At 42.1% G+C, this 18,730-nt stretch overlaps 1 protein-coding gene across 1 annotated transcript in view; it reads left to right on the top strand.

Moving 5' to 3' along the window:
- Positions 1-18,730, top strand: part of LOC124288796 — a 318,833-nt gene that overhangs the window by 136,087 nt on the left and 164,016 nt on the right. The window contains exon 16 of the mRNA XM_046725327.1: positions 4,573-4,757. Coding sequence (XP_046581283.1) covers positions 4,573-4,757 — 185 coding nt within the window. The remainder of the gene's footprint in view (positions 1-4,572; positions 4,758-18,730) is intronic.

The raw sequence follows: 18,730 nt of genomic DNA on the forward strand, positions 1-18,730 counted from the left end.
TGGCCGCACCCGTGGTGCTAGGCATCGAAATAACAGCCGGAGTGGTAGGGTTGATGGGATTGACCCTTAAGTATGTGTCTCGCAGACTGCAACGTAAAGCATTGAAACATGACGAAATTAGAATTCTAGGCGAAGCGAAGTTAAACACTATAGACGATCATATTTCAAATGCGCTCACCAACTCTAAAATCTCCGAAGAAGAGTTTTGTTTGGTGCTATCAGAAATCGCAAAATATCACAGAATGAAACAAGAGATTCGAACCAAGTCGCGTAAAAACGCGGTCATTTGCGAAGACAAGAAAAAAAAAATCATAGAACAAGGAAACCAACAAGCCTGACAAGCCTTCATTACGAAAACCAAACAAATCATAGAAGGAAATGCACAATAAACTGTTTTGCGGACATCAACATAACGTAGCCAGCCATCTCAGCGAGCTGTAGGTAAATAGACGAGCCAAGACACATACACACTGCGACTCGCCCACAGTGCTTGCTCAAAGCTACCGAGACAGCAGCGAGTCGACCCAGGGGAACTGCCGAGAGATGATTTAGTGGAAATCAACATAACGTTGCAGGCTGCCAGCCAGTCGGCTGTATAAGCCGATCCGAGCAACACACTGCGACTCGCCCACAGCGCTCACTCGGTGATACCAAGACGACGACCCAGGGAGGAAACTGCCGAGAGATGCGTTTCATTCACTTTCAGACATCTGTAGCCTCGCTAGTCAGCCAGCCATGCATCATCATAGTCGATCCGAGAGACACACACACTTATACTCGTCCACGGCGCTCGCTCAAACCAACCCCCGAGACGGTAGCGAGGTCATGACTTCCGAGACCTGCGTTTCATTCAGCTAAAAACACCTCTCGCCTCAATAATATATAGCAAGTAAGACAATACGTTGGATTTTTACCCTTTCGCCAGACCGACCCCATGCTTTCCTAAACTATTTGACCGATTTTCGTGAAATTTTGCATGCATCTCGGCAGATGGTTACGATATAGCATTACGTGATTGGGAACACTCTCGATGACGTCATTAGATTAATTAAGACTTAATACGACAAAAAGTTGGACATTTTGCCTTTTCCCGACCGAACCCATGCTCACTTAAAAGTCAATATTTCAGAAAGTATTCGACCGATTTTCATCACATTTTGCATGCACCTCAGTAGTAGTATACACAAGAGGGGTACGGGATTAGGTTCCGTAGCCCCATTGTGTATACTACTCGCTGTAACCTTGAAAATTGTGTGAAGGTCACAAAAATCGACTGGACCCCGCGTCTTATCTATATGACTATATGAAGCTTGGTGTCAAATATGATTAAAAACCAGCAAATGGTTCTTGAGGTATCTCACTGACAAGCTTAACATGCAGGTTAACATGCTGAAATCTTCAGTGTCGCTGCGACCTTGAAAATTAAGTGAGGGTGACGACACTCGACTGGGCCTTGCGCCGTCCCTATATGAAGATTGGTTTTAAATATGAAGGAAATCCAGTGAATGGTTCTTGAGATATGTTGCTGACAAGCTTAACAGTGAGTGAGTTAAGGTTTACGCCGCATTCAGCAATATTCCAACTATATGGCGGCAGTCTGTAAGTAATAGAGTCTGGACCAGACAATCCAGTGATCAACAGCATGAGCATCGATCTGTGCAATTGGGAACCGATGACATCTGTCAACCAAGTTAGCGAGCCTGACAACCCCATCCCATTAGTCGCCTCTTACGACAAGCATGGGTACTGAAGATCAAAATTCTAACCCGGACCTTCACGGATCGACCAGCTTAACATGCAGGTGAACATGCTGAAAATTAAGTGAAGGTCACCAAAATCAACTGGATACTGCGCCTTCCTTATATGAAGCTTATATGAAGCATGGTGTCAAATATGAAGAAAATCCAGGGAACGGTTCTTAAGGTACCTCGCTGACAAGCTTAACATGCTGAAATCATGAAAGTGTTGCTGTGATCTTGAAAATTAAGTGAAGGTTACCACACCACAGTTGACTGGGCTCTGCGCCTTCTCTATAGAAAGCTTGGTTTCAAATATGAAGAAAATCCAGTGAACGGTTCTGAAGATATAGGGTAAAACGTTAAAAGCCCCCTTGTGACCCTTAAATGGAGGTCAAGGTGACCAAGCCTGACAGGGACCTTTCGCAAACTGTGATGAGCCTAGGTACCATGTATGAAAATAATCTAGTCAACGGTTCATAAGATATTCCAATTCGTACGGACGGACGGATGGAGCCTAATACTATATCCCCTGCTTCACGCTAAACGCGCGGCGGGGGATAGTAATGGATCATATGCTGAGTGACATTCCTGGTGCTCATGCTGTCATGGATGATATCCTCAAGAGAGTGCTCAACAAAGACACTTCTTACGACCTCCAACTGAATATGGACAGGTGAAATATGTAGGGCATCTTATCACAGCAGATGGGTTGAACGTAGATGCAGACAAAAGTAGAAGTCATCGTGAATATGCCTGAACCCGACAGCAAGGAAGCAGTCAGACAGTCCTTGGGATTTGTTACTTTCCTGTCTAATTTCATTCCAAATCTGAGCGAGATTGATTCGCCTATCAGAGTCTACTGAATGATCGAATGCTGCGTTTGATTGGCAAGAAGCACATAAAGAAGCTTTCAAGAAGCTTAGACATGTCTGTGTCTGAGCTATTATGGTGTGATGCGGGCCAAAACGGTCTGGGTGTAGTGTGGATGCAAGGGGGAAAGCCTGTTGTACTAACGGACACTGAAAGGCGCTATGCGCAAATAGAGAAGGATATGTTTTCCATCGTACACGCCTGCAAGAACATGCAGATACAGAGTCTGACAAGTTGTGAGCTTTACAATCTCATGCACATCATCAGAGATGGTTGGCCCGAGACAAAGCAAGAATTTCCGGTCTTTGTTTAACACACTTGGCGAACTTTCAACATGTGATGGTATTATCTTCAAAGGTGTGAGGATAGCAATACCACCCAGTCTACAGAATGATATGCTGCTGTTAGTTCACAAGACCCACCCTGGCATTGTGAAGTGTAAGCAGAGGGCAAGAGAAGTCATGTACTGGCCTGGAATGAATGCGGACATTGAGCAAATCGTTCACAACTTTTTCAAATGTGCAGACTTTCAAAATACTCTCCCTAAAGAACCAAAATGCCAAAACCATGACAGTTTTGAGAAATCACGAATCGTTCATTATAAGGTCTTGCTCACATAGTCAATGATGGGTAGTGATGTACTATATTTAAATTTGTACTGGATTTGGACAGAAAGTACTGGATGCTGCTGTAGGGTGCTACAACCATTAATATGGGTTGCTGTGAATCTTCTGGAGTCTTTTACTTTAGTATATACTGGGACGGTGGGGTATCATTGTGGTTAAAGCATTGGCTCGTCACGGGTACAATGTGTGAAGCCCATTTCTGGTGTGCCCTCGCCCTGATATTGAATATTGCTAAAATCGCTGTAAAACTAAACTCACTCAGTTTGGTATGTAAGGGGAGCTAACTCTGGCTTCTCATCTGACATTACATCTCAAGTCGCCACAAGACCAGCATTGTCTCATTAGCATTTCATATTCAGCGTAGGACTATTGTTGTACTATTACTGGTGCTGAGAGATGAATAGTATCATCACTGCCTTTATTGCTATAATCACTGCTCTTGTATTTTATTTCGTTCGAATCTGTACTGCCACTCTATTTTGTCATAGTGATACTTCAGCAGTTGGTAAGGTTTTGGTCTGAAGTGGACACACTGCTGCTGATTTTGCCATGTTTCATGGAATAAACAACGATTTTCAACATTGATTAGTAAATTTTCAAAGATAAATGATATGTACAACAAATCTTTTGAGTAGTTATAAATGTTAATAATTTGTATATGAGTTTAAGTTGTGTAAAACGTAAATGTTAATCAAAGTTTTTCTTTGATTTTTGAATATACACGTTATGTAATATGAGCAGGAATTATCACAATAGAGAATTGTTTAGATCGAGAACTGACCTGCCACTGATAAAATATTGTTATGTTATATAGCTTTAAAGGCATCGTAATTAAGAAATTAAAGTTTTCTTACAAGTTAAATATAATTAAATTCATCTTAGTAAAGAGAACAATACAGGAATTTCTCGAAATAGTTTGAATTATATCATATATCCGCTGGTATTGTAACACGGGGAAAATTCGTTCAATGTGAACATATCACTTGAAACAGGAAAGTGTGGGAGAAAGTTTGCATTCCTCAGAAAGGTTATTCCATAGATTGAGTGTGTCTGGCATGAACGAGTGCTAGTGACTAGCAGTACCATCATGTGGAATACTATTATTGTTTATGTTTATGAGATTGTTGTGACTACTGGAGGCTAGTCTTGGTGGTTAAATACATTTACATTCAAACGCTCAGTACTATTGTCTCGCCATGAGCCGTCGTGGCATCAAAAGCCTTTGAAAGAGGCAAAAGTACTAGCGAATCAGTAAAGTAATCTACAAAACTTCTGAATCTACATTTTTGCTTTAGACTAGTACGTTTCTTATTTTACATGTTATTGTCATCCCACAGATATGAATTGCTTGTGAAGGATGTCGTGGACACCACGTGGACTCATGTAGCTGCTGTATGGTCAAGAAATCGTCTCACTGTGTATGTAAGAGGGATGGCTGTAGCAGAAAAAGAATATGAAAGTGCACCCAGGTGTCCTTCGCCAACAACATCAGTTATGACAATAACTATCAGGGATCATGCATGTGAGTTACTTTACATTTGTTCATAAGACCCAGTGGTTAATGATATTAGGTGTTGATATTGGGAACTGAGATCAATATGTAGTTCCTCTGCTTACCTTTTAGTATAATACCTCTTCGCAACTCATTCAAAGCTATTTGACAGCGATGTGTATTTTAGAACATATGTTTACACTTCCGGCTCATGACAGCAAAAATACCCGGTGAAGAAAAGGGCAGGTTTTACTGTCTCTTGTCACGTGTTGTATCCAAACTGAAACTAAATAGTTCACCAGGAATGAGATTGTAAACGAACTAAATGTGAAACCAACAAAGAATATAGAAATGTGAGTGAGTGTGTGAGTTAAAATTTATAGTCACATCGGCAGTAATTCAACCATATCGTCCTCCTCCGGGAGATAGAGAAACTGGAGGCGCTTCTATTTTGATTCATCAGAGCGTCATACATAGCCATGCCACTCTAAATACGAATCTTCAAACTGTTTCTGTTCGCCTGACTCTGCACATTGCTCTGACATTGTGCAGCTTGTATATCCCCCCGTCTTCTAATATTCTACAGTCAGATCTTCAAAATATGTATGATCAACTTTCAAAGCCATGTGTTATCATGGGCGATCTTAACGGACACAACTTGCTTTGGGGAAGTGTCCATACCAATAATAAAGGTAAAATCCTTGAGGAATTCATTTCCGATAATAATTTATGATGATTCATTAAGATGATTCAGCCACTTATTTATATCCAGCTACGGGAACATATTCTTCCCTGGATCTGTCACTAGCCACCTCCATCTTGTATAATGAATTCGAATGGATGGTCCATGATGAAATGTGGAAGTGATCGATCCCCTACAATTCTTAAAACAATAAACCCTGGTGATGATTCACCTTTATCGAGAAGGAACTTCTTCAGGGCTGATTGGTCATTATATGAGACACTATGTGCTGATCACTTTAAACATGATGTATTTGCGAACAGTGAAGATCCCATACGGTTGTTTTCCGATTTACTGAATGACATTGCTGACCAAACTATACCCAAGTCCTCTGCAATTCCACATATTCGTAAACCATGGTTCAATAATGAATGTAAACAGGCCAGAAAGAGTAGGAAGAAAGCGAAAAATATTTTCGCAAACATCCTACAGTGCATAATTCAGACAAAGTTAAAATTTTAAATGCCAAGGCTCGACGCGAATTTAAACAGAATAAGCGTCAGTCTTGGCGAAACTATGTTTCCAAAATAATTTCGTGCACACCGATTTCAATGGTGTGGAAAATGATACAAAGAATAAACATAGCATACCACTACTAAAAGAAACTATTAGAAGTGGTATGCTTTGTGACTGTGAGTGCATGAATCAAGCCCATTAATATGACGTGACATCAGCCTTAATTCATCACAAACACCCACTGTTCATTTAACATCAGAAGTGTGGTTCTTGTCTGGCCTACCCTCCTGGCACATGGCTAGGGTATTCAGATCACGAAAGTTTCTACTGCTACTGAGATTCAAACGCTGGACCTTAATATTGAAAACCCAGCTTTGTTACCATCACACTATGGAGGCCACTGATAGTGCTCAGCGAATGAGAGCTACTTATCGATGCGAGCTGTACACCTGGCGATAGAGAGAGAGAATCGGTCCACCATCATTCAACCATATTTTTACTCCCGTAGGAGCAATAGATATGAGGGACCTGGTCCAAAACTATCATTAAATAACGTTGCCAGCCAGCCTGCCAGCCAGCCAGCTCAGCGAGCTGTAGGTGTAGAGCCGAGCAGAGAGACACACACACACTGCGACTCACCCACAGTGCTCGCTCAACTCCAGACTTGGAAAAACAATTGTGAACTTTGACCTGTGAATTGTGAACTGTCAACTCTGACACACGGCTGGCTGGCTCAACATAGACTAGGAAAATCGAATACCGAGACCAACGGGAGCCGTGGTGGCTAAGTCCGCTAAGCTGCTGGGGTCAGCTTGCTTTCCTGCAGCCGCGCAACTGTGTGATTGTGAGTTCGTATCCCGTTTTCTAGCCTCTATGATTTCCTTGCAACTTTCGAAACTTTCGGTAAGGTTATCTAGAACGGGGCGCTCTCGTCAAGAGTACGCAGCTGGGTGCAATCTGACGAGGGAGGAAGCTTGCGCACCTCTCTATTTCTTTCTCTCTTGTGGGGTTGTGAGTGCAGTGGACATTTTGTTAACATATTTTTCATGCTCTCAGTCAGACAGACGTTGCCTAGCCACTATGAACAAATACGGCAATTTACGTTGAACATTTAGCCTTTTGCCAGACGGACCCCATGCTCACTAGAAAGTAAATATTTCCCTAACTATTCGACAGATTGTCGTGAAATTTTGCATGTACATCCGCTGTAGTATACACAAATTAAGGCCTTGGGAAGGACCTGAGCCCGTTCCACCATTGTGTATACTACTGGGCAAAGTTTCAAAATCTTCCGTTCACCATTTAAAGGCCGATGATAATATATAACTGACAAGGCTTACATTGCCAATAAGCTTGGTGAAACTCTCGCCAAACACTCGTCTTCGTCCATTTATGTCTCTGAGTTTCAGAAACGTCAGAAACAACAAGAGAAGAAAATAATTAATTTTAACTCATTAAGCCCGAGAGCCACCTCACTACTCAACACCTGGAACCCCTCGCTGATTGTCCACTCGCTGTGCCGAGACTAATTAGTGCTATTCACACCTGATTTCCCTGGCAGGTTTCGGGGATGACAGGAAACTGTCTAGTCGTACAAACAAGTCCTGATTGCTTAATTGTGTCGTAAAAATATATGTTGAAGGAAAGCAGGTGTGAATACATATCGTGTATTGCAAAGTTTTATGTAATTTGATTGCAAGTTTCTCTTGTAGACCTTTGGCGGCTTGTACATTTATATTTTATCACAATATGCATGTATTCTTTGTATGTAAGAGATGAGTACGCACATAAACAAATTATTTCTCTCATATCAGTGTGTAAGGTTTAAATTTACAAAACATCTATGACAATGATATACTGCAAAGAAGAATTTACTTACATACTTTATAAGCTTCGATGAAAATAGCGTTTTTGCCGATACATTTCTAGTGTATACGAATTATTTTAATGAAAGTACTATTACGCTAGTCTGTGACTAACATAGAGCACATTCATAGCTTGGCACTTTGTTTCATCTAGATTTAATGCAGAAAACATACGTGACCATACAAACATACATATAAAAAATGTACACTACATATTCCTTGCATAGACATAAAACAAAGAGTCACGTGATAGGGCGTCATCAAATTTCCCGAATAGAACGTTCGTTATCTCAACTGTTCAATATAGTGGCTGGTCATATGTTATCTGTGACCAATCGTATCATGAGATACCTGTCACAGAGGAAGTGACAGGTGATGGGGCGTGGGCGAAATTTCTGAAGAGCACGTTTGGTGACTCAACAGCTTGGATAGAGATTGATTATTGGCTATATCGTTGACCAGTCGATATGCTGGGTTTCGGCTCTATCAACTCAAGCTATCATGTAATAGTTTTTGTCTTGTAAACATACACACTGGTAACGATGTATGAAATATACAAATAAGACAAAAAGGAGTAGATAGACACTTTGGCGAGTTTATTTGACCTCATTTTAGTGTTTTTCGATAAGTAAAACAAAGCGATTGAAATCCAACCATTGAGTAGAGATAGTATTCATTTTCATATACATTTTACGCACACAACTAGTACATAAAACATAATGGTTTGCTGTACATGTAAATATAATCTTCACCTTGATACGAATGAATATCCAAACTAAAGTACACGTATTACAGAATTCACGAAATGACAGTATACTGAATTATTATTGTGTATAAAGTTGCAGTTTCACCCCCACCCCAAATATTTATGAAGGTGGGCGTGCCTATATTTATACTGAATGCAAACGAGGTTCTTAAGATTACAGATGTGCATGCATGCATAAACATTACAGAGAGGGGCGTGACTCCATAAAGCAAGTTGTCCAATGATATAATAGCGCATGTGTTTATTTTACACTTGTCACGGGACAAACCTTTCAACAAGGACGTAACTACATATGCATTCTACCGGAGGCTGTTATTTCAAGGTCGAAAGAGGTGTTCAATTATCTCATTACTGTAATCTGATTGAATGATTATACGTATGTGTATCAATACCGTAACTGATATACTATCCAGCTTTTATTGACGATGGATCAATAGAGACTGAGTTCATTGATACACGTGATAATTACACCGGATTTGATAATTACAGAGATCAAATGCAAATGTTTTACACAATGCTCATGTAAATTGCATAGGAAACTGACCATTCAAATCAACATGAAACTTTCAACAGCTTGAACAAAAATGCTTGAAATACCTTTGTATGGTTTACATGTAATAACTTATGATATTACTTCTGTTTAGGTGTGAGGATTTTTTGAATTACCAACTTACTGTGTTTTGTAACAAACGTAGTAAAAGATTTCATTGTTGTAATAACACTGACATGTATATATATTCGATGCAAAGGCGTGACTTATCACTTTATATTCGATTAGGTAACATTATCAACTTTAGATTATGGAAAATAACTAGTTACAATTCAGTAAGCTTCAAATTAGTAAGTTAAATTATGCTTAATCTATTCGAGCTTGGATGTATAGTTATTTGTGTTTATACATTATGTTTCATTATATGAAACATGACAACGTAATAATACCTAAAAAGTAAATTCAAACTATTCTATTGTGTTTGAATTCTTTGTATGTCCTTGAAATTTCGTATATTGTTTCCTATTTATTAGGAAGTTGAAGAAAATATAATCTTCAGTAACCTCTAAACCATTACATCTAATTCAATCAATGTGCATACGAAGTATTTTAGTATCCATTCCCAATGAAGAGTACCAGACACTTACCTCTGTAAAAACATCAATCCCTTTCTCGCCGACATGTGTTCATTTGCCAAACGCTGTACAAGCCTATGATAATGATTAGCATTTGCTATCAAAACACTTTAAATACTTCTTCTGATTGACACTAAAGGTTGCATCTCTCGTAAGAAAAGCTAATATTTGCTCAGTACTACTAAATTGGTTGAAATAATAGGTACAGTGCGATTTTTAAAAGTACGACACACATTTGCGTCTCTCGCTGAATAAGAGGTGCTTTCTATTGACGAATATATGTGGCTCTCGCTGTGAGAAACTGCTAATTACCTACCCTATAAACACGTCACTCGCTCTGAGGCATATTTTGCCCCATATGTGCGTCTCTCGGCCTGAATGAGTTAACATGTTTTCATGGACCATATCGGATCGGTGGCGCGTTTTCTGCTGTCTCCCTCGTATTCTCCCGGCTGGTACAAGTACCTAACGCTGACACGGTCCGGTAATGTTTTCTCTGTTTTATTGCGACGTGCCGCCGCCACTGCCGATTTCATTTTGATGGCTTCGACGGGTCTTTTGGCCACGAGTCTGGTGACTTCATTGTTGATGACATCCACCACTCGTGGCAAGCGTACAACCTATTACGTGTTTCTGTTTCTGGGATCGATTAAATCCTGCAAGTATTGGTGCGAGAACAGGCTTGCGGCTAGGGTGCGATTGAATCTCTCAACGATGGCTTGGCTACGGTGAGCTCCCGCTATACCTCGTTTCACCTGGATGTCATGCTTCGCCAGCAGCTGCGACACGGCTCCCATGAACTCTCGTCCGGGTTCGACTTGCAATACAGCAGACCAGGTCAAGCGATTGCTTTTGTATATGCGTTCAAAGGCTTTGGCGACTTCATTCAAATCTTTGGTGGTCAACTGTTCGGCTTCATTGTAGTGACTGGCGACACCGATGACGGTCAGAGCGTACTCATAGGTTTTGCGCCTCACCCTGTCATGAGGGAGAAACAGGAGGTCAGCTTTGCGGATGCCATTCGGAGTTGAAATGTCGAATTTTCTTCTCGGGATATATCGAGGCGCTGTCAGGTAGACATGCCAGATGGCTTGTTTTTAAAGCCAGGCTTTGGCTTTCTCTTCCGAGACTCGAGTGGCTTTGGCAAGTTTTGGGATGGCGTCCTCGCTTTTCCAGCACCCTCGCGGCTGTAAGAAATTTTCTCCATGATATATGTACGCATGTGTGCATAAGCGTTCAATTATTCGTTACTCGTTTGTGCCCGTACGCGTAAGTGGTGACTCCGTCGCTGACGATCCATCGTTTTGTGTCCAAGGGAGACAGCAAGGTCTTGTTGATTCTCAATCCATATATCCTGTGTCTGTCGCTTCTCAGCATGTTCATTTGGTGTTTGAATGTTTTATTCTTGAACAGGGCTTCCTTGAAACTGATGTCTTTTTTCACCAGGTGTTTTTTCACGCCTTTCGCCTTTCGGATTTCATCGTCGTAGGCTTTCTTGATGGAATACATCTTGGGTCTCAAGCCGACATACTCGGCGATCGTGTTCAACACTTCGTACCTGTTGCGGTACTGCTTTTTCAGCTCGTTGTAGTAGAAATCGTACATCAAGTGTTTGAATAAGTCGAGGATGCTCATCCCCACGTAAATGGGCCGGTTGAATTTGATGTGTCTTTTGTTCATGTGCAGCGCTGCCAAGTCGTCGTCAAATATCTTGCTTCGGTGTTGAGTGTTGTGTTGAGTTGGGTTTTGCGTCACATCGGCATTATTCCAGCCATATAGTGACTAGAACAAGCTTGCATTAATAAACATTGTAAGTACATACTCGGAATGAGTTTTATTTCAAAAACAAATATTCATTGCATTGTCATTTAAAAGCAGAAAAAGTCATAGCATCAAATTAAAGGCAGGCAATTTGTTAGTTACAATTTATGATACAGATCAACTTCCCTCAGGTAGTTCACTATCAGATGAGCGCTCACGCGGGAGAACAGATCTTTTAGGTTTGTTGCATCATAATGTGAGTCCCTTGCAGACGATAAGTGATAAAGCCATTTACTAATAAAATGTAAGTGTTTACTAAACAAAAAATGAAACATCTCATGTTACTTTATGGGCGTAATGTTACCAAATGGTTTATGCCCCCGCCCCCACCCCCCAATGTCACTTTATGAATCAGAATCAGAATATGCTTGATGGTGAAAACCTCATCACAAGAGACACACATGGGGGTCCATCCCCATCCGTTTTCAGCAGATAGTCATGAGTAAATCGACTGTGGCCAATACGACATCGTCGTAAAATTACCTCATCACGTCTTGACTGACAACCCAAGTAGGTATAACCAATTGTTGGTTTCAGTTCATACACTTTATGTCTTCCTACTTGAGTGTCCCATCGTTTTTGCATGAGGTCCCGATTATAGCTTTTGATAGTGGGTTTGAAATCACTGTACGGGATCAGCAGTGGGGATAAGGGCTTGTCAAGAGCTGCTTTTGCTGCAGCATCAGCTTTTGTGTTACCTGCTATGCCTACGTGACCCGGCAACCAGCAGAGGACGATGACACAGGCCAGTAGAGATGTCGTTGTAAAGTTCCAAAATGTCCAGAATGATTGGTTGACTTGAAGTAACATTTTGAAGTGCTTGAAGGCAAGATAATGAATCTGTGAAAACGATGAAGTTTTTGGAATGATTCTGCTGTTTAATATAGGTCAAAGCTGAAAAGATAGCTTTGGCCTCAGCAGTGAAAATGGAACTGTTGTCGGGAATCCTAGAGGAGACAGTCTTAGATCCAATGACTGTAGCACTGGCGACTTGGCCCTCATCCTTGGATCCGTCTGTGAAAATGGATCTATGGGTGTCATACTTGGAACGTAAACTGGATGTATTCCTGCTGGAACACCAAGGGATTTATTTCAGACTTTTTGAATTTAGTGAGGGTAAGATCGATCTGTGGTTTCACCATCTGCCAGGGTGGTGAAGACAGGAGTCGGGAAGGTGCTATGCTATTTAGATCAATTTTAGCTGCAGATATGTGTGGTTGAATTCTGATTCTAAGTGGTGGAACCAGGCTTGGCAGTTTAGGAAACAAGTTTTCATAGAGAGGGTTGTAAACACAATTGTATGCTGGATTGGACTGATTTGAACGTAGTTTAGTGATATACTGCAGTGAAAGTTTAATGTGGCGTTGTTCAAGGGAAGGTTCGTTAGCCTCTGCATATATACTGTCTACTGGAGAGGTCCTAAAAGCTCCCAGGCAGAGCCTCAGGCCTTGGTGGTGGATAGAATCTAATTTTTCTAAATTGCTTTTGCAGGCTCCACCATAAACGATGGAGCCGTAGTCTAGTTTAGAGCGAACCAAAGATGTGTACAAGTGAAGGAGGGTAATCTGATCCTCTCCCCACTCTGTATTTGAAACGACTTTTAGTAAGTCCAGAGCCTTCAAGCACTTGGTTTTCAAATATTTTATGTGTGGCAAGAATGTCAGGTGGCGGTCGTATATGAGTCCCAGGAATTTGGCCTCTTTTACTACCTTGCTGGGAGTACCATCTAAAGATACGTCTGGATCCTTGTGTGGTCTGTATTTACGACAAAAGTGAATACAATTTGTTTTGGATTTGAAAACTTAAAGCCATTTTCATTGGCCCATTTTTGGATTTTGTTAAGGCAGAGTTGTAGCTGCCTTTCTGTTGCGTGCATGTTCTTACCACGACATGAAATATTGAAATCGTCCACGAAAAGGGACCCATCAACACAACTGTTCAGGACGTTAGTGAGGCTGTTAATTTTGATGCTAAAAAGGGTGACAGACAGGATGCTGCCTTGAGGGACGCCCTGATCTTGGTGGAAATAATCCAACAATGTGGAACCTACCCGTACTTGAAATTGTCTGTTGTTTAAAAACTGAGATATGAACTGAGGTAATCTGCCCCTCAATCCAAATTCATGTACATCTTTTAAGATGCCATGTTTCCACGTTGTATCGTATGCTTTTTCTAAATCGAAGAAGATAGATACAGTATGTTGTTTGTTGACGATGGAATTTTTGATGAAAGATTCCAGACGCACCAGGTGGTCAGTGGTACTTCGTTTTTTTCGGAAACCACATTGGAGGTCTCCAAGTACCAGATTAATCGATTGTTGACCATGCGCTCCATGGTTTTACAAACACATCTAGTTAGTGATATAGGACGGTAGTTTGAGGGATCGGTATGATCCCGGCCAGGTTTTGGTATAGGGATGATAATGGCGTTGTGCTTCGTACGAAGGAGGAAATTTGCCAGTTGTCCAAATGTCATCAGATACACTCTCTCAAAAAAGAAACGCAACCCCTGTTTTTTTTGGTAATGTTTATATCAATTTTAACTGGTTATTACATTTGTATTTTTAAAGATAATGCCATGAAATTTGACATGGTGAACCTTAGGTCAGCACGGTATAAGGTAACAGTTAATGCAGGTCAGTATCGAACTCTCAATTTACGCTAGGGGGCGTTGTCTTCAGTATCTCGTTGTAGAGCCACGAGCTCTAATCACAGCAGTGCATCTCCTCGGAACAGAACGAATCAGACGGCGGATGTTTTCCTGGGGGATTGCTCTCCACTCTTCCTGGAGTGCTGCGCCAGTTCAACCAACGTGTGCGGTTGTGGTGTATGCGTGCACGAACACGACGATCCAGCTGGTCCCACAGATGTTCGATAGGATTGATGTCTGGCGATCTGGAGGGCCACGGCATCACGTTGACGTTTGAATTCTGTAGGAATGCCACTGTTGCACGAGCTGTATGAGGGCGGGCATTGTCATGTTGAAACAACTCCCTCTGTTGGTCGATTATCGGCAGAAGATGTGGCTGTAAGACGTCATCAATGTACCGTTGTGCCGTCAAATTGCCACGAATGATGACCAAGTCTGACCGTTGGTTGTAAGACATGGCTCCCCATACCATGATGCTTCCTCCTCCAAATCTGTCGACCTGTCGAACGCAGTTCGGTGCAAAACGTTCATTTGCTCGTCTATAGACACGTTGTCTACCGTCACGTCGTTGAAGAAGAAAACGAGACTCGTCACTAAACCAGACTCTTCTCCAGTTTCTTAGGGTCCATCTCCTTACGTTAGTACACCACCTGAGACGTTGGCGTCGATGTTGGCGTTTCAAGACGGGCCCAACAACTGGTCTTCTTGCACGTAAATTTGCCTCATGTAAACGGTTCCTGATGGTTTGGGCCGATACTCTCCTCAAACCTGGCACCTGTGTTGCAGTGATGGTGGGTGTGGCATGCCGATTACGTAGATGGCTGAGTCGAATAAAGCGATCCTGAGCCGGTGTGGTGATCCTAGGTCTACCGCTCCTGGGATGATCTTCAATTGCATGGAACTGTGTGTAACGATTCCAAAGTCGTGAGATTGTTGTTTTGTGTACGTTTAGATGACGGGCAACTGTTCCAAAGCTTTCCCCGGCCTCAATGCGACCAATGGCAATATTTCGATTTGCTGTACTCAAACGGGGCATTTTCGAACTTGATTTGCAGAGCAAATTATGAGAGAAAAATTACAAACTACGCGTGCTTTTAAAACCCTCTACATGAACTGTGTTTTCAACGATTTGCACGTGCAACAGGCTTTTAGCATTTTGTACATGACAATTTCGCACTTTCTCAAATAACACGGATACAAAGGTCATCATGTGTGAAAATGGTTCCGTTTGGGAGCTTATACTGATCAGATGGGAACGTATTAACAGTATTTTGAAGACAATTCTAATTTACATTCACCATCTTTATTCTAGAAATGATGTCAGATATTTAGATAGGGGTTGCGTTTCTTTTTTGAGAGAGTGTATATTGAGTAGAGTTTCCAAACTTGAATCAGGAAGGTGTTTCAGAAGCTGATAATGAATAATATCAGCTCCTGCTGTAGTGTCGTGAGCCTGCCCCAGGGCAGAACGTAGTTTATGGAGAGAAAATGTTTCATTGTATTCCTCACCATTATAATTTCTTGTTGGATTTGGTATTTCTGGAACTTGGGGTTATAGTTTGACGAGGAGGAGTGGTTTCGACAAGTTTGTTTGCAATTTCAACTTTATTGGTTAAAAGGGCGTCACCATCTTTGAGATGGCAAACACCAGATTTGGATCCTTTGCCCCTAATCTTTTGAATCATGTTCCACACCTTGGACATGGGTGTGCGGGAGTTGATTTTGGACACATATTTCCTCCATGACCGGCGTTTAGTTTGTTTAAATGTACGTCATGCCCTGGCATTTGTCATTTTAACGGCATTCAGGTGTGCGGGAGTTGATTTTGGACACATATTTCCTCCATGACCGGCGTTTAGTTTGTTTAAATGTACGTCATGCCCTGGCATTTGTCATTTTAACGGCATTCAGGTTATGCACAGTAGGATGTTGACGGAAGTATTTTTCCGTTTTTCTTCCTATTTTTCCTAGCTTGTTTGCAGTTTGTATCAAACCATGGTTTGCGTATGTGCGGGTTTGCAGAGGACTTAGGAATGGTTTCATTCCAATAGTATTTAAGATATCAGAAAATAGTTCCATGGGATCAGGAACATTCCTGAAGTTGTCCGGTATAAGCTTTTCAGAGCAGAGAGTTTGGAATAATGGCCAATTGGCCTTAGTAAAATTCCATCTTGTTGAAGGTGGTTCATCCGCGGGAGTGATAGGAGTAAGAATAGTTGGGAAGTGGTCGCTTCCACAAAGGTCATCGTGGACCAACCATTCAAACTCGTTTAAGAGATTAGAATCCATAAGTGATCGATGAAGTGCAGAGTATGTTCCAGTGGCAGGATGGAGATTGGTGTTTGATCCATCGTTGAAGATGCATAGATCATTATTGGAGAGAAAATCTTCAAGAACCTTTCTCTTATTATTTGTATCAGTACTCCCCCATAGAGGGTTATGGCCGTTCAGGTCGCCCATGATTATGCAGGCCTTTGGGAGTTGATTATACAAGTTCTGAATATCTGATAGGTGGACAGTTGAGGAGGGAGGAAGATAGAGTGGGCATAGTGTAAACCCTATGTTCAGAGTCATGCGGACAGCAACAGTTTGTAGGCTGGTGTTAAGTGGAACAGGGCTATGGAGGATGCCCTGCCTCACCAGGATAGAAGTGCCTCCTGTAGTTTTTACGCCGGGAGGAGCAAAGGAGTGGTAGGAACTGTACCGACGGATGTCAAATTTATCAGTCCTTGTTAGGTAGGTTTCTTGGAGACAAAACGCGGATGGTTTGAAGTCTTGAATAAATAACTGTAATTCATTATAATTATTCTTAAGTCCTCTGCAATTCCATTGGATCATGTTTTGTGGATTCATGGTGCTTCCACTGGTGACATGTCACATGAACGTGAGAATGCGTTTGATGAACTCCTATTGGTGTCAGGTGGAGATGGAATTACCTCCATATCCAGAGGGCCAAAGGAGTTATGGACCTCGACAGGGACCTCTGAAGGAGAGTTGGCCTTTAGTTTTGTGTTTGGCAGTTGCTCAAGTTGCTTTAGTCTCTCTAGCCTCTTTTTTTCCCTTTTTTTGTGCGCAGTTTCTGTTTCTGGTTTTGGCATTTGTTCTGGTGTTTGTGATTCACACCAATGCTACAATAACCAGCTCTAATCGAGTCAGGAATCTTTGCTCGCGCGAACGTTAAGAGATAGGTGTTTGTTGGTTGAACCACACCGTCCTTTTTGAAAGTGAATCGTTTTACGGTTGTGATGGACTGCTGAGAGAGTTCCTTGACAATTTGTTTTTCAGTCATGTCAGACAGGCATTGAGCTCCGTCCCGTATAACGCCTCTACACGAGTTAAGTGTTTTGTTCACTGAGACAGCGACCTTGATGTTGACAAATTCTTGTATTTTGAGGAGATTCAAGGATTGTTGTTTCCGGGTACATTCTATCAGGAGAGAACCAGATCGGAGCTTTGTAACATTGGCAACCTCTCCGCAGATACCAGCGATACCTTTGGAGATTGCAAACGGGTTGCAGAGGCTGCTTGTCACAAGCTTCAATGATCAGGAAGCGTGGCCAGTAGACAGGTCGGAAGGGCGTACTCTCGTCCGACGAGGAGTTCTCAGAATCCATGCATCTTCATTTTGAACCGGGGTATTGGGAAGCCATGTCGTAAGTAATGTGGTTCGGCATCCCCTCTCCCCACCCACCATGGAGTGTCAACAAGGACGATCTTATATTGCAGCGGATCTCCAAGCTGCAAAGACCAGGGATAATGGGGTGTTATACTCCAGCGAATTTGACATGAAATGCTGTAGCTGCCTACCAGATTAAAGGTCAGGATGGTTCTGTCCATGACAATCAATTGGAGACGTACAGAAATCGGAGGTCAGCATCACCAGATTGGCTCATGAGCCACCGCCTTCTGTGCATGGGTCTGCGAGGCTAATTTGTTTTGGACGAATATCAGTTAACATTTTGAACATGTCCAAAAGTGTTATGTGATACCAAATTTTGTATAGACATTCCATGCACAGGGCAAGGTGTGACCAGCCGATTGGTAATATCGGGCCTATTCTACCACCGTCTAGGCAAAGTTAGGGTCGAAGTGGTGTGTTGGATTATTGAACCTAACTCAACTCAACTCAACTCATCCTCAACCACCAGACTCCCTTCCTCTGCCAACACAGGAATGCAACCCACATCATCAAGTTCGGCACGAGTTTTTCGATGTTAGCTGGATTATTGTGTCCCAGCAAGTTTCGTTGATATTGGGACATCCAGTCCCGGTTCACCGTCAATCGTTCGGGAGCTAGCGGATAGCTGTTGTGAGATTTGTGTAGTTCTGCGGGATAGTCCAAGTCCACTTTGAGCACGTAGCCTTTGTTCGAATCCGGCGCGATGCTATTCACGTCAATCGTCTCGGGCAAGGAGACCCATTCGAATCCCCCGGTGGGGAGATACCGACTCATGGCCCAGCCGTACAGGTTGTTGGCATCGAGACAGAGTATGTGTTTGGTCTGTTTGCCGGGGTCATGACCGGGAACGTACTTGTTGTTGGCTTTGGTGTATCGTTTGGAGGCCATGGAAATCCCACC

Source organism: Haliotis rubra, unplaced genomic scaffold, assembly GCF_003918875.1.
Source record: "Haliotis rubra isolate DU_JTF1 unplaced genomic scaffold, ASM391887v1 Scf425, whole genome shotgun sequence".
Taxonomy (NCBI): domain Eukaryota; kingdom Metazoa; phylum Mollusca; class Gastropoda; order Lepetellida; family Haliotidae; genus Haliotis; species Haliotis rubra.